This window comes from Netta rufina, assembly GCF_964035555.1.
Source record: "Netta rufina genome assembly, chromosome: 5".
Taxonomy (NCBI): Eukaryota; Metazoa; Chordata; class Aves; order Anseriformes; family Anatidae; genus Netta; species Netta rufina.
The window spans coordinates 2,375,270-2,391,911 of NC_140128.1; the positions used below are offsets into that span (position 1 = coordinate 2,375,270).

Genomic DNA, 16,642 nt, shown 5'->3' on the forward strand with positions numbered 1-16,642 from the left:
ATGTATTGGTTTACTGTAAACGTACAGGCCACACAGTTTCTTGGTCAGTCTCTGAACAGTTTGCCATACAACAGTGGCAAACAAGTTGAGCAAAATGAAATTGCATCGTAGCTTCAAAAGAACGTTCACTGTTTTCTGAGAGTTCGTTATGTTTTTATGTATTGTATTATTTATTGGTAAAAAGGAAAAGAAAAAGGAAACAAACAAACAAAGAAAACTAAACCATGGGTAAATGAATTAAGCAGCATGCTGTAGAACCAGATCGGATTTTTCTGTTTCGATTTAAATTGATACATCCTCAATTGTGTTCTACTTGCATACACAATAACATATACATGTACATGCCTATTTCATTGTATTTAAAAATGTTAAAGATATAAATCTCTGTAGTTTTAGAATTGGTCATCATCTTGATTTTTTTAATGTTTTTGATCTCATGGGAGATAAGTATTAACGTTCATTGTTGTGCTGTTGTCTATACCTTCCCAACAGTTTGCCATATGACAACTTAAAATTAGTCTGAAAAATGCCTAAAGTTAGCAGTTTGGCAGTGCCGATGTATCCGTTTATCCAAAGGATACAGTGGAGTCTAGAAGGAAAAAGGCAGCCTTTAAAACGAGAAAAAGACTCCTATATACCTTCCATGTGTCAGATGCCAAGACTGTCACAATAAAAATATGTGAACAAGGAACAAAGATTTATACAAAGATGGTTTCTGTTAGCTTGGATGAACATATTAAGAATCTCAGTATTATCTGGTGTGTTTTTCTGGACCAACTGCTTGATGGACTTGAGTCAGCCATAGTTTGCAGATTCCCTGTGTAACTTAATTTAGAAGCCAAGTCAAGATATGGAAGCAAAGAGGATTCTGGCATTGGCAGGCAGGGGACAAGATCCTGATGAGCTTCAATCAAACTCAATTAAACTTCAATCAAATAAACTTCAATCAAATTATAATTACAGGTGACCAAATATTGTGAAAACTTGTATGATTGTACATTATCATGCAGTTCCTTTCATTAATACAGTTATGTCAGTCTGTTACCTATTCCTTGGCCTGACAGTCTTTTTTTTTTAAGACCTTAAGTCATTAAACACAACACAAAACATGTATTTTTTTCTGTTCTAAAGTCACAGATGATTCTGAATTAGATTTTAAATATATATCACTTTTTGAACTAAATGGATCTTTAAACATCTGGAATACTGTTTTTCTACCCAGTGGTATTTTTCCCTCATCTTACCTGTTTTCAAAGTCTGTCTATATGTAAAGGTAGGAAGGGAGGGGAAAAAAGGAATCTGTTTGAAAATATAATTAAAATTAAGAAAATTCTGAATATGCTCTACCATAATATGAAAAACTACTTGCCAACAACATAGATGAAAGATGTTGGGAAGCCTCATAGCAGTATGCCAAATACAATTATCATCTTCTTCCAACCAGTACAAGTGCAAAAGGAAAACTGTGGTTATTAACTAGATTTGTTTTTAAAAAATAGTAACAGCATTATCCCATTTCTTATTGAAACCATTTAATTTTATCTTTTAATTTATGAATGCTTAGAAAGGTTTTCTTTAACATTCAGTTATTCTTAATTTATTTGCAAACTGAATGCTATATGTAAAAAATCTATTAAGAATAAAACTTCATATTGTTCATTCTGTTTAGAGAATATTTTTTCCTTAGATGAGAAAGGAAATTTAAAAAGGTGAAATGTGCATGTGTCTGAAGAGAAGTACAACTAGAAAGAATTGAGTTTGTGGTTTTACCACTTCGTATTTAGCATTGCTAGAGAATGCATATGCTGTTAATACTTAGCTTCAAAGTAGGTTAGAAGTCATGTGTTTGCCATGATTATCTGCTTAGTCTCCTGACTTCCACTAATGTGCCTGCCTGCCTGTCAGAACACTTAGCTCAGGAAGGAATATGGCTGTAGTCACGTTGGTACATTTGCCTGTAGATCTTGAAGTAAGAGAAATTGTTTTAATAGTGTAAATGGTTTATCAGTTTAATACTGTGCTGCTATTGTGCACTTAAAATTTTAAGTTGTATTTAGTTATGAATTAACACAGGACTTGATATGAGGTTGAGTGGATTTGATGAAGATGACCTTTCTCTTCCCTGTCTATGGATCCTGAGTTTTCATTATCTTAGTACTGCTTTCATCTAGAGAAGCTTCCATGTTGAATGGAAATGTTGAATAAATTTTAATTCATTTTTCCCAATGTTGTCATTGTCCAAAATTTGTTGGCTAGCCAGAACCTGCTACTTTTATGCCTAGAATTTATAATTGTTCTTTAGAACAGTTGAAGGTTTTTTTTATGTTTAGTGGTATATGGTGGTTGCTGGAGGCTTGCTCTTTTTCAGGGGTGCCTGTGTCATTCAAGATAGGATACTAAGCCATATGTGAGCCTTTTGTTGGACTCCTAACGCATAAGCATCACTATACAATTCTTGATATCTTGAGAGACTATAGACTAAGTGAATACCACCTAACTTCAGTGTCCTGAGGAACCCCAGGCAGTTTTACAGGAACCCCATAATCTTGTTTACTTTGTGTATTAAAAAGCACCTAAATATATTATACCGTTTGTCTCCCCTCTGATATAAATACAAAAAGTTACAGTCTTTCAGGTCTATATACCACTAAGGTATGTGTGTTTGCGCATGTTCGTGTGAATCTTACTTTTAAAATACAAGTATTTGTGTGCATTTGTATGTTTGACACAGAACTTGAGAGCTGTTCAGCAGCTTCCAAGAGGCACAATTCTGTTTTTTACTAGCTACATATTAGTCTGTGTGACACTGTGAAAAATCATTTTTTGTTTGTTTGTTTTTTATTCCCCCCAAATCAGTAGGTGTGCTAGTTTCCCTTCTATACTGAATCTTTGTTATGTGACTGTTGCTTTCTATTTCTGGAATCTTTCTGTCCAATGTCTTTACTTATTTTTCATCCTGCTGTGTCATGTTGAGAATAAGGGATCTTTGCATGATTAAACAATTTGGTTATTTGCTTTGTTTTTATGCAATTTTATTAAAGAATGGGCAAGGAAAGAATTCTGTACCTAAGTGTCGCAACTTTGTGCAGTGTTTTTTACCAGTTGTTTATGACATTTAACTTCACATAACTGATACTCCATTTTGGAACACCAAACTCAAGTAAGTATAATAAAGGTTATTTGAAGTGTGGCTAATGATCAGAATGCTACCTGTAATTATCTGAAATTATAAATATGAAATAAACTGCTCATCACTTCAGGTATGCATGTCAGAGCCTGAATTTCTTCTGTTCAGAAGGAGCAAGGGTCAAGACAAAAGAGAGTTAGCAACAGGAGCTCTGTATTTTGGCTTATAGTAACTGAATGTTTTTCATAATTGAATCATTTATAAAGTCATTCAAAGTAGTTATATTTTTTTTCCAATTTCTAATTGGATACATTCATTTGCTTAAAGATACCATACATTCTGAATTGAGGTAGTAAAATAAAGTTCATTCACAGCATTCCTGGCATTTCAGACAATTTTATCAGGTTTCTTTCTTTTAGTAGAAAAGCAAAGTTGGATTTATTTATTTATTTGTTTATTTTTAATAAACTAAAGTGCTGACCAGGAACATGATAGAAATAGAAGGCCGATATTTCATGTTGTCAGATGGAAAGGGAAGTCATTTTTCTCGTGTTCCCAATTAAGATAGGACAGTGATTTTTGCTTAAAAGAATGCTCGTTTGGAGGAACAAATAATACACTTGGAAATTTGGTGGGTGGTGTAGGAGTGGAGAGAATTACATGCAAAAATTGGAACGAGCATACTGTCTGTCATTTGAAACTCAGTTAATGAATTTGTCAAAGAATGTGAGGAATTTCAGAAATTAGAATAATTAGTGACATCTTTCGTTTTGGCTAGGAGTTAATAATAAAGTATTTGTGACTGAAAAATAAGTGCTGGCAAGGAGGTTATAGTAAGTTGCACAATACCATGAACAACTGCAAGTTTATCTGCATTGTGCCATTCTGTTTTTTTCTAACCGGAAACATAGTGGTTCTTAAGTTTGAGAAATTGAGAAATTTATTGAGAAATTTGAACTACTTTTCTTGTGAAGAAATTCCAAATTTGTTGGATCAGGCTGGAGATGACTATGTAGATCCAGATATACATATCTGTATTCTTTGTCTCAAAACTCTTTGTCTGTAAACTTTATTTACACCAGTGCATGGCTTTATAGATGAGTTTCAGCAGGTTTAACTACATCTAGAAGGTTTTAGAAAGTTCAGGTAACCATTGGAATGATCTCCTCTTAGTTGACTTCATTACTAGTTTCAAACAAGGCATACACTTCTTTTCTGGTTAAGTCTATTTGAAATCCTGAGAAATGTAGACTTATAAGAATGCTAAAATTTTACCTAGAGATGGCTTATTAATTGAAATGTTTCTGTTTTCAAGGGAACAAAAGAAAACGAAGGTGAAGAGGAGTCTGGTTTAATTCCGCCTGCTGAAGTATTTGCTCCTAAAAGTTTGGTGTTGGTGTCCAGACTAGATTATCCAGAAATTTTCAGGGTAAAGAATTTACCATTGCTATTTATAATCTCTGTCAGCAGACAAATCTGTTTTTAATGAATAGCAGTCACAGTACTCTGATTTAAAGCATCTCAGGACTGATTTGGGAATTTAACAGCAAAAGCAGAGCTTAGATTGAACTAGATAAAATTCAATGTTTATGATAGTAAATAGCCCCTACAGGTTAAAGCAGTGCTTTTTTTTTTTTTTTTTTTTTTTTAAACACTCCAAGTACTCTTAAATCTATGTAGAAGACAAAATAGAGATTTTTCTGGGCTCGGATTACTATATATTGAAGTAAATTATTAAGACAAAAATTAACTTAAGTAAAAACAACACATTAATGATAATTGATTAAATATATAGTGATAAGTCAATAGTGGAATCCTAGTTTTCTTTCATTTATAAGGTAAACATGTCAGAGCTTCTTCCAGATAGAATTAAGATTCATAACGGAGATTCAGGATCTTGGATAGCTTTCAGCTGATGAGATACAGTTTATGGGAGAAATTAAGAGCTTAAATTTTTATTAAGCTAATATATATTAACAGAAGGAAATATACTTCAGTTTACAGATCAAGGGAGGAAAATCATTCAACAGTAAGTTGTCACTGAACATGAAGAATGATTGTACCAACTCAGACTAACAATCCACATAACTCAGTATTTTGTCTGCTAGTATTGCTTAGCAAATGCAGTGCCAAACGTGTAAAAAAAAATGGTAGGCTGTAGAAATAATTCCACAAAATACTTTCCTAGTCCTGTGTGAATTACAGTTTAATGACATCCTGAACCAGAGGTGTCAATTGTATGGGTTTTCATATAATTTGTCCAATTTCTTAACTCTTGATTTTACAACATCCCATGGCAAGGAGTTTCTCAGCTTAACTATGTGTTATATGAAAGGGTACTGTTGGAATTATGTCTAAGAAGAGAATTCCTAAGATATTTACGGAATTACCAAAATTGTAGCAGTTAAAAGGCACCAAGAGGATGTTGTGGGACATAGTTATTTCCTTTTATTCAAAGGCTTTTTGGAACAAAAAGTTAAATTATCTTACATTAAATTAAAATGATAAAGCTGTACCGTGATTTCTCAATCAAAACTGAATCCATGCAAAGCAAATACTGAAATGTTAATATGCTGTTCATTCTAAAAATATGTTTGTATCGAAACAATAAAATAAAGAATGCAAGTTAAACAATGTACAGAATTGTTGATTCTTGATGCTAGCTCGTTAGCGCATCAGTGTTTTACTCTGGAAACCAGTCAGGTTTAGGTCCAGAGAGCTCAAAGTGCAGACAAAACTATGATTTTATCATTCTTAAAAGTAATTAGTAGTAAAGCACTTTTTATATAATTGAACAAACTCAATTAAATAATGAATTTCCTTTACAAAAGAGGATATCTGCACCTGCCAACACATACATCACTTTTAAGTAGCCAAGTTAATTTTTTTAATGAGCGGTTGCTTTGATAGCAACTTTGTCTTAGATTGGAATGTACTTCTCTACATTATCTATTAAGACACTTTTTAAAAAAATTATATACATATATCTTTAACTAATCTGATGTGTGCCCTTCCTGCATAGCAGGCTAACATATTTTTTGTGTCTTTCTAGGCATGCCTGGGACTGATCTATACTGTGTATGTGGACAGCCTGAATGTGTCACTGGAGACTCTGATTGCAAATCTTTGTTCATGCCTTGTCCCTGCTTCTGGAGGGTCTCAGGTAAATGGAAAAAAAAGAAAAGAAAAAAAAAAAAAAAAAAAGGTGTGGGGGGGTATTTTTCCAGTTAATTTAATTTATGAAGAAAACAAAAAATAAATTCTTTAAATATTTTTGTTGAAAAAAGATCATAGTTCAGCTGAGTGCTTTCCCTGTGGCCTGTGAGTGCTTTCCCTGTGGCCTGTCTTCTAAAGACAGCAAAAATTCCATTCCAGGATAGGGTCAAAGGGTTAATTTTGTCACTGAGTTGGCTTTTTACAAGGCACAGTAACAAATCAAGCAGTTCATGTAAGTTTAGTTTTTAATAATAATGTGTGTTCAGGAGTATTTGTGCTTGCTATGGATTTTTATTTTTTTTTTTCCTTTGCAATTTTTTTCATGTCCTTTCCTTTAGTTCATTTACGTGTGTCTTTTCCATGTTGCAGTTCAGGATTCCAATCGACTTTCCTTTGGGAAATGCTTAAAAAAAAAAAAATTAAAAAATTACTTGGACATGTTTTTTTTTCACAATTAGTTAAATATTCCTAGTAACCCATACATTCAAAAATAAGAAAAAAGTTTGTCAGTAAATACACTTCTTTCTGCGAGCAAATAGTCAGGTTTGTTTGTTGATTTACTTTAAACAAATTATTCCTATGTATTTTTAGGTTTCCGTTGGGTCTTATTTGCTTGGTCCTTACATTATGCTGTAGCATTACTAGGAAATTGTAGTCCTTATCATGAAACATACCTGGAAATCAAGAATGCAGCTGGCAATATTTGAGGATAGATTTCATACGCATTTTCTCACACTTTATACCCAACCTATGTATTCTTGAAATCCTACAAATCACAAATTCTTTTTTTTTTTTTTTTTTTTTTTTTTTTAACCCATAGCCCTGTTTACTTTGGTATTTCTCTTAGCTCGAAAAGAGGCAAAATCTCCTCTTAGCTTAATCAAGATCTACTTGAATGCTCTCCAGGAAACCATGTCTCTGTTGTTTTGCATCCCAAGTTTCAGTTTTGAAGGGAAGTAATTAGATTGTGTCTTGTCAGGAGTCCCCATTTTCAGTGGTATTTGAACCTCAAATTACACATTCTGGTGGTCCACTTGAATTTCTAGCTCTTCCTTCTATCCTGTTCTCCTATAGCCCCATCCATAAACGGGGCTTTCAACAGTGTCTTTTCCAACTGCTGGAAGAGGGAGGGAAAGTGCATGCTCCTCTGGCTATTCTGCCTTCTGCTTTCTTTCTTCAGATGAAATGGTATTTCACTTGTAGCTTTAATTTCTTACTTTCAAAGTTTCATTTTAACCAGAAAATCAGTTTTTCTGTTTTCTTTCTTAAGCTTTGTGCTTACAGTGATAAATCTGAATTATGTATCTTAGAACAGGAACACTCTTTTGTTGTCTATCTCCAGAAGACCTTGAGGACCTCCAAGATTGTTCATATGTCCAATGCTGAAATGATCAACTGCAAAACTTTTAGGTTGGACATTAGGAGAAATTTCTTTACTGGAAGGGTTGCACAGCATTGGAATAGGCTACCAAGGAAAGTGGTTGTGTCAACAAACTTGCAGGTCTTCAAGAGACACATAGATTAAGACTGTCTAATTCAATGGACATGCAAGGATGGCACTATCAGGCTATACATACAAAGAGACATACAATTGTCCTCAAATGATGTTTCAGATCTACGTTGGTCAGTTCAGTTATTGGTACTGATTTTAAGATTCTGTATACGGAATTTTTGCAGAATGAATCACTTATCTGTATGACAACAGTGTATTTATTCTGTATAAAATAAATTTATACTCAATTAAAAAAATTCTTTCTACAGAAATTGTTTTCTTTGGGAGCTGGAGACCGACAACTGATACAGACTCCTCTACATGATAGTCTTCCTGTTACAGGCACCAGCGTGGCTCTTCTCTTTCAGCAACTGGGTATGTCTAGGCCTGACTTGAAAAAAAAATAAATTAAACTACAGAGTGAATTATTTTCTGTTCTCATTCAGCTCAAATCATGCGCCAAGAAAGCTACATGGTAAATATTAATTTTTTTGGGGGGAATGAAAGAATGACTAATAGCGCTTTTATCCCCCTAATCAGACATTATTATAAACTTTTTGTACTTCCTGCTTGTGGTAAAATATCTGCAATGTTATCTGCTGTCTGCAAATGTTCTGTGAGCAGGCTTTTCGGTTACAATGACATTCATGGAAAAAGATTCCCCACCCCTTGGTTATCGTACGAACTGGACAGAACCAAGCAGGTTAATAAACTATTGTAACTGGAAAAGCTCATATAAAAGATAGTATATAGTTATATTGGTAACTACACGGAATTCATGTTATTCTGTTATCATCTATTGTTCCATATCTTTTATGAAGAAGATGTAACACAATCCTCAGCGAATGCTTACTTGTTCATTACAGGAACAACTTCATGTAACTATGACCTGGGTACCTCAACACTAATCTCATGCCTCTCGTTGAATTTTAACAATCTGTGTTAGTCTTCTTTTCCTGGGCTTCTGAAGTGACTTGGAAGCACAAACTTGTGGGAGCAATGGGTTAAGGGCAAAATCAATAGTCTTTTCTTTGAATCTGTGAGCCTCATGGTTAGTCTTAAGCGGCCTCAGAATATATGTTGCTGACCATTCTTCTCATAAATGGAAAACAAGGACAGATGCTAACTGTTTTACCAGTTTACCAGCTAGAATAGTGCAGAAAAGCAAGAGAAGTCTGAGAACTTGAAAAAGCATCCTGTGGGGGGGAGAGAGAGAGAGAGTTCTCTTTCATATATTCTACAAAAAGAGAAACAATGTGCTTAAGGATACAATTTGCATTAAAACCTGGCGTGAAATTTGGCTGGAAAGATAGCTGAAATAAGAATCGCTAAATAATTAAATAAATAGTTTGCAGAAAATGACATACTGAGGTAATATTCAAGCCATTAACATTCTCTTATTAAGGCAAAAGAATATCCTTTCTGCTATCTGGAGAGGATTTTTTTTTTCAGGCTGATGATCGTTCTGTCTCAGAACATGATGAGGACTAGGAGTTAAAGCAGATAAATTGTGTAGCAAATTTTGTTGCTAGACTCACGTTGAGGAAATTGCCTTCCTTCTGGGAAATAAAACAGTGAAAATCTTTTTCCAGTCTCATTCGTAGAACTACTATTTTTAAAGACAAAGTCTAGTATATATTGTTTGAAAAAGGGCTGGTAAGCTCCTACTGCTTTCCCCAGTCAGTCATAATAGAGAGTTTAGTGTACAGTAAGCAATTGTAAACAGATCCTTTGTAATGGGAACCAAATTTAATGTAGATACTTAAAATACTCCAATGTAGCCAGATCATCTTTCTTCTTTAAGAGACTGCTTTCAAATCTTAAACCTTACTTAGGCATGAAAGAGACTGGGGGACTATGGCCCAAATTCTCAGCAAGTATGCATTTTTGTAAGCCACAGAAAATACATCTAAGTGATTGGATTTTGAAAACTAGCTGCACTCTGGTCACCACATGAAAGAGAAAAACAGAAGTGTTTATTTCTTGAAGCCATGTTCTTGAATGCTTCAAAAATATTGGAGAAATGATAGTTTTGTGTAATAACTCTTGCTGAGCATCCACGGAGAAATTATTCTTGTCAACACAGTGGTAACTTGTGTTTCCTACTCCAGCTAGTTTTAAGACCTAGTCGTTTGGCAGTAGAAAATCCAGGCAACAGAAAATTTCAGATCACAGAGCCATTAAAACTTATGTCACAGGAAGCGGTATCAGATCTAATAAGTACAATGTCACCTACTACTGGTAATGTTTAATTGTATCCTTCCTAAAAGAATATTATCCCAAATGGAATATTATTTTTTTTGATAGTGTTTTAAATTAAAAAATGCAGCTAATGTATTATAGATGCTAATTATCCTGACCACAGTCAGGTTTTACTTGGGTTATTATGTCATTGATATTACCCAGAACATACTACAGGCCATGGTTCAAACGTGGAAAGGCCCAACAACATTGTCTCTTTTGTGAAAATGTAAAGTATGGCATGAGGCAACATAAGTATTGTATGGTATGTCAGGTGGTATGGTGTGCTTATTCTGTAAGTATGGTATGAGGTACCTAAGTTAAGGCAGTATATTTTGGGCAATTCTACTGAAGGTTACTGTAAATTCACAGTTCTGAAAATGTCAAAGAAAGCAAGACTTTTAGCCAGTGCTTAGATTAGCTAACATCTGACACTTGTCTATTGTGTGGCAAACTTGGGTTGTGTTTTATGTCGCAGGATTGGTCTGAGACAAACAACAAAGGCAATCTGAAAAGTCATTGTATCCATCAGATTTATAGAGAGAACCTGTGTGGAGGGAGAGTGGGAATGTAAATATGGAAGAGGAAACCAAGAGGACCATCTCTTCCTCTTGAATTCTTAGTAAGCTTGCGTGCAGAGTGAGCTTTATAAATTCCACTCATGTATAAAACTGAATAACAACACTTTCATATGAGAATTGAAAATCGCTTTCAGACACATGGGATGTAAGTCAATTTTATTAAGGACATTTTATTAATGAATAAATGTCTACACGGATGTGTCTACACCTCTGACTTACTCTTTGTCTACCATCTCTTCTTTTCCCATTGTCCATTAGCATACTTGCTGTAAACAGTCTGATTTCTATATTTTTACTGCTTTCTTTTCTTATCCTAAGTTGCACTAAATTTTGGAGGTCCAGTCTTTCTTGCTTTATGGTGGCTTGTAAGGAGTATAAGAGTCAGTAAGCATATATGTACCTGGTACCCTTTCCAAGTATGCTGCACATACTGGATATGAAAGAAGGATATAAAAATCAGCAGGAGATGGAGAGAGAGGGAGAAATTGCAAGAAAGCTTGCTCATTACTCACAGTACTGGGTAGAGACACTTCATTTGGCCTGAAGAAGAGAGAGATAGAGGAAACTATGTGATTATAAAACCTGGCACATCATCACACAGAGAATCTACAGGCTTACATCCTGTTTCTCTGAGGAGATGAATCAAGTTCCTAGGAGGAAGAAAAAAAATTATCCCAGTACCCCATCTTTTCTGTTGTGGCATCATTTTTTGATTTACAACACTTTCAGATCTTTTAGGAGAAACCTCTCTGATGGTCTTGTGGAGGACAGAATCTTTTAGAATTCTGTAGAGTGGGAACATTAGTTCCCAGCTGATGTCAGAGTTTTTTGAGTCTGAGTATCTGAGAATATAGCACAATAGAAGATTCACCTTGTATCTTCTAAGGACAGAAATTAAAAAATGTTTCCACTCACTTAGTGTATGTCACTTTACTGAATAGCCCTAGTTCCTTTCACATGTAGATGGTGTATCTCTTTGAAAGGATTGTTATGTTTCTCTAGAGACTAAGGTTTGTTAATGTGAAATTTCTGGTTGGATTTACTGGAAAAGAGTTATATCTGTATGCAAAGGTTGTGGAATAAAACAAACAAAGAAACAAGCTACATGTAAATGCATGTTTGTCTCTACTGACCTGGGCAAAAGCATTTGACTTCTGTTGTCCATCAGGGTGTTGGACAGTAGTTTAGTGACAGCTGTGATTCCATCAAGTGCCTGTGTTCAGGACACAAATATTGACTAGGCTGTTTGTCAAGTAACGATATGTTCAGTTATTTCTCTTCTGGTACAAGTCATTTAATCCTATTTAAATTATTAATAGAAAAATGAGGAGTAGTTAGAAAAACATTTGTGAACTGATTAAATCACCTTTTTAAAAATAGCTCTTTCTTTGAGAAAGATGGGCAGCAAGACAAAATTTACCACTATGAATAGATACAAAAGTAATTTCAACATTTATTTTGAGAAATATTGTGCAATAGTAGTCTCATCATGCTTTTTCTGCTTGGCAGGATAGTGTGTCAGAGGATGATCCTCCCTATATTACTAAGCTTGCAGCATATCTGGAAATTTTATTTTTACTTAGCATTAAGCTACAAGTGGGAAAAACATCCCCAACTGTTTTAAGCTTCATAATAAGGAATGTCACTCTTTGACATTTTAAATCGTATGTTCTTTTTTATTGGAAAAATTAATAATAATAATATATGGGAATAATGTGACAAAAGCCAGGCCTGTAGCTGGATCATTACACCTAAAAATTATTTCATCAACACGGATTAGCTGGAAAAACAATGATCGTAATACTGCATTTCAAAATGGTTCATGTCTTTAAAATACTTGACTATTTCTCATTGTCTATTAATGAGATGGTAGATGTCTATGTTGTCCACTAGCGTGGCACTGGTGCCACAATGCCAGCCAGCAGGGGAGAGGGCTCCAAAATGTATTGGGTGGCAGGGACCGACATTTCCTGTAGTGTTTGCTGTTTAGCAGAACCACAGATCACATGGAGTAAGATGCACACTTACGTTTTATGCAGTCCAGCCTTGTATTACTGATGGATTTTTAGTGAGATGAAAAATGCAGTAGTTCATGTTAAGCAAAGTACAAACTTCACAAAAGATAGCTAGCATAAGTAAATACTACTGTTAAAGAAACCCCATACTATATATTTAAGTGCCTGTATTTAATAAGCTGTTTTTAAGAAGCTTTTCCAATATGAAAAATAGTACAATTCAATATTACTTTTTGTTCTATAACAATGAAGTGGTATTTTTAATTGTTAAATGAAAATGTCCTTTGAGGTATATGAGAAGAGAGTAACTAACATTTTTTCTACTGAGAGTAGAACTTTAGAAGATGCCTCCTGGAAAAATGAAAAATGAAAACAGATAAAGGTTTCCCAGAGATTAGAAAAATGTAAATTCCAAAAAGCAAAGGTCTAATAAATAAACAAATAGTTATACAGGTAAAAGAAGCTTATTTTTGCTTATAGAAAAAACTGAAACAGATCGTACTCAGAACAGATTACTTGTCTTTCTATTTTTACTGATATGAATGCAGAAATAGTTTTTTTCATTATTGCATAGCAAATTTTATAGCACTTAAAATGATACGATATTTAAATTTCAAAAATTTAGTGGTAATACTTGTACTAAAAAGAAGAGAAAAAAAGCAATTCTAGAGGAATTTCATTCCATATATTTTTTCTTGTAATATCATGCTTAAACTTTTGCTAATACAGTTGTGTTTTTTTAATAAGTACATGGTATATTTAAATCTGAAATATGTAGATATCAGTATTATATATATGTGTGTATATATATGTTTATATATTATATCTATATATATTTGTATAATATCGATTCAGTAAGACTCTTCTGAAACTATTTAAGTTCTTAACTCCACTGAGGATCACTCTGGTTGATAACAATGATAGCTCTGCATGCCTTCATACCTGCATTCTCTTCTGTTATCCTGGCATGGTTACAGGCTCAATTTCTTTTTCAACATACTGTTTTTAAATCTAGTTATATTTTTGACATCGTGTAGAAATAAAACCTAATAGGTGATAAGTCTTTTTTACTTTTTCAGTTACTTCCTCATTCCTTCGTTCATTAATTTACTCAACATCACCACCACATAAGGTCTTTTGATTGCCAGATAACCAGCTGCTAGTGCAAAATGAAAACAAACGTGAAACTAAATCTAAGTTAAGTCACTAGTCGATGATTATGATGTAAGAAAAACAACACTTACATTCATTTGTATAGTAAGAAAATTTGCCTTTTCACAAGTCTTACTGAATTTAATGATTTTTTAATATCAACTACGATAAAAGAAAGCAGTGGTTGATTATTTTAACTTCTGACAGTTGCCATCAGGAAAATAGTTAACTACAGAAATGTATTTTCATCCAGTATAGTTTAGTTTAATTAAAATGGAAATACAAACCGAGCTTTTCATGCTGTACTGTGAAAATACTTCATAAAAAAGAAAATGTTTGCCGTACTTATCAAACATTAAGGCACTGGTGTGTTAAAGGATTGCAGTTCTTTCCTCAGTGGTATGTATCAGGGCATGTAAGCTCTCTCATTTCATATGTTTCTGTTGAGGAAGAACATAGCAGGATGAGCAAACGTTTCTCTTTCTGCTGCTTCTTACTCTCTGTGGTGGATGTATTGTTACCCAATTCTAAAATCTTTCAAATTGTTTAGCAGTACATAGTTCTTTATATCTAGCTATTGTGAAGCCCCATGCTGTAACACAAAACCTTCTCGTCTGTCTGATACTCTCTTCTTGAGGACCCAGGCTGATTAGTGTTTGCTTTTTTTTTGCCTCCCCACACAGACAATTTTGCAACATAGCTCCTGATACCTGCAGGTTTCTTTCAAATAGATCAGTGTGCATCCCACACATCATACTTTTCACTGTTGTTTTGGCAAGGGGAGTTGCACATGCTATGAAGTTTCCTTCATTCTGCTAGAACGTAAGGAGCAGACGTGTCATGCACCAGAATACAGTCTAGTTAACTATCCTAAACTGGTGTGTGCATAGATTTATAGCACATGTGATGAATACACTTAAGACTAACAAGAACATTCATCCCTTGTTTACTGCTGAAGAATTGCTAGCTATTTAGTTGTCATTTGTGCTGAGATATCGGTATCGCAGGAGGTTGGAAAATCTCAGAGGATTTCACAAAGTTTGTGTTGTTTTTTTATTTCTAAACATTTTGCAGAAAATCCAGATACTTAAGAAACTAAAGAGACTTATTCACTTTTCCTTGTTATAGTGTTCTGCAGTTTTCTTTTTCTTAACAAGACTACCTGTGGTTTTATGCTTCATGGGTATCAACCAGCAGTGTCTGAAGATGGCTTTAAGAGAACATCCTGATCAGCCACCTCTGGTCTTGCTGTCTTTGCATTTCTTTGATTCCATTAATGTAGGGCTGCAGTAGTTTTGTCCCTTGAGAAAGACTTTGTAGTCCTTAGACAGGAAACAGATATGTTTGCAGTTTCTTATGTATCCTTGACCATTTTTCCTGTGTATAGTTCAGGAATGACAATACTCTTCTCATTCTTAGATATTTTCTTTCTAAGGATCTTCATGGTATTATTGCTTGCTCTCTGCTTTGTTTTGTCAAAAGACATTTTTTGTTTTAAATGAATACAGTCAAATTATGGGTATCCATTTGCTCCCAATGGAGTAAATGGATACTTCTCCTCTATTTAGGGGATTCAGACAACATTTTAGTTCATTAGTGTGTGTCTGTTATCCTAGTCCACTCAAAATTCTTTTACAAAATTCTTTCAGTGTGTTTTGGTTCGTTGAGTCTGGGCCTGTGAGAGTAATAAAGAAATTCTGTACACTGATGTTAGGTTCGTACAGGGTTACTGTGTACCTCTACTTGCATCTTTCTCGGGGCTAGGTATGTATGGGATAAATGTCAAAACCAAATAGCTTTCTGTTTTAGGTATCTTACTAGATAAGTAAGCAAGCAGAAGATGAGACGTGAAAATGAATTAAATCATATTTCAGCAAAACAGAATATTACTCAAATGATAATGTATGCATATATGAACAGTCAGTGAAAGGAAAAAAAAAGTTCTAATTTACTAGTTAACAGCTTCATATTAGAGAAATATTCTTTGTTACCTTCCCTGTAGGTGAAAGAAACCTTAAATAATACCTTTCCCTTAACAGCTCTAAGTTTAATTTTCTATGCAAACCTGCTTTGACTGACATTCTGTTGGCATTTATTCTTTACAGGAATTGGTTTTGGTATGTGTTCGGTAAAATAAAAATAATGAAATAGAAACCCAGCACCTATTAAATCTGTCTATATGAGACAGACAATCAGGCATACAATCAGTTGCAAACCTTCATTGGTAATATGGGTTACATTTGTACAATTCAAAATGATTTGTCATATAAATTTGGCATTTACCTCTCTGCAAAGTGAATACTTTCAATATATGCTTCAAGCATTATTTTACCTTCCTGGTTATTTTACCTGTTTTACCTTCCATTGTCTGTTCTGCTTTATTGAGAGAACTACTCAACACTGCCATAAATCTTGAGCTTATCTTAAGTCTTGTTTTGGTTATGTATAGCTTTAAAACTATGCATATGAAATGGTTTTGCACTTCTGTCTTTCAGAGATGAAGACCTTGTTCTCCAAATATTTTGTCATTAATTGTCTTTAGCTGCATCGTCACTTCTGGAAAAAAAAAATATATATATGCAGCTCATGCTTGCTCAGTGTATAGTCAGATTTGTGTTTGAAGGCTCAAGAAATCCAAGGGGCATTTGTTCCTCTTTTAAGCAGGTCTGCAGAGGGACTTAATGAAATTGATAATAACAAAGTGTTATCAACATGCAAATGACAGACATAGCTATGTGTCTTCCCAGGTTTGAGCCCTGTTTTTTCATGCTTGCATAATATTTGAGTTTGGATGGCAACCATTTGCTTATATCCGTGT

At 34.1% G+C, this 16,642-nt stretch overlaps 1 protein-coding gene across 2 annotated transcripts in view; it reads left to right on the plus strand.

Annotated features, from left to right (window-relative positions):
* SBF2 (SET binding factor 2) overlaps positions 1–16,642 on the plus strand; it is a 251,265-nt gene that overhangs the window by 110,854 nt on the left and 123,769 nt on the right. For both annotated transcript variants that reach the window (XM_084288403.1, XM_084288404.1), the window contains exons 4-6: positions 4,443–4,556; positions 6,180–6,290; positions 8,105–8,210. In XM_084288403.1, the coding sequence (XP_084144529.1) occupies positions 4,443–4,556; positions 6,180–6,290; positions 8,105–8,210 (331 nt within the window). The remainder of the gene's footprint in view (positions 1–4,442; positions 4,557–6,179; positions 6,291–8,104; positions 8,211–16,642) is intronic.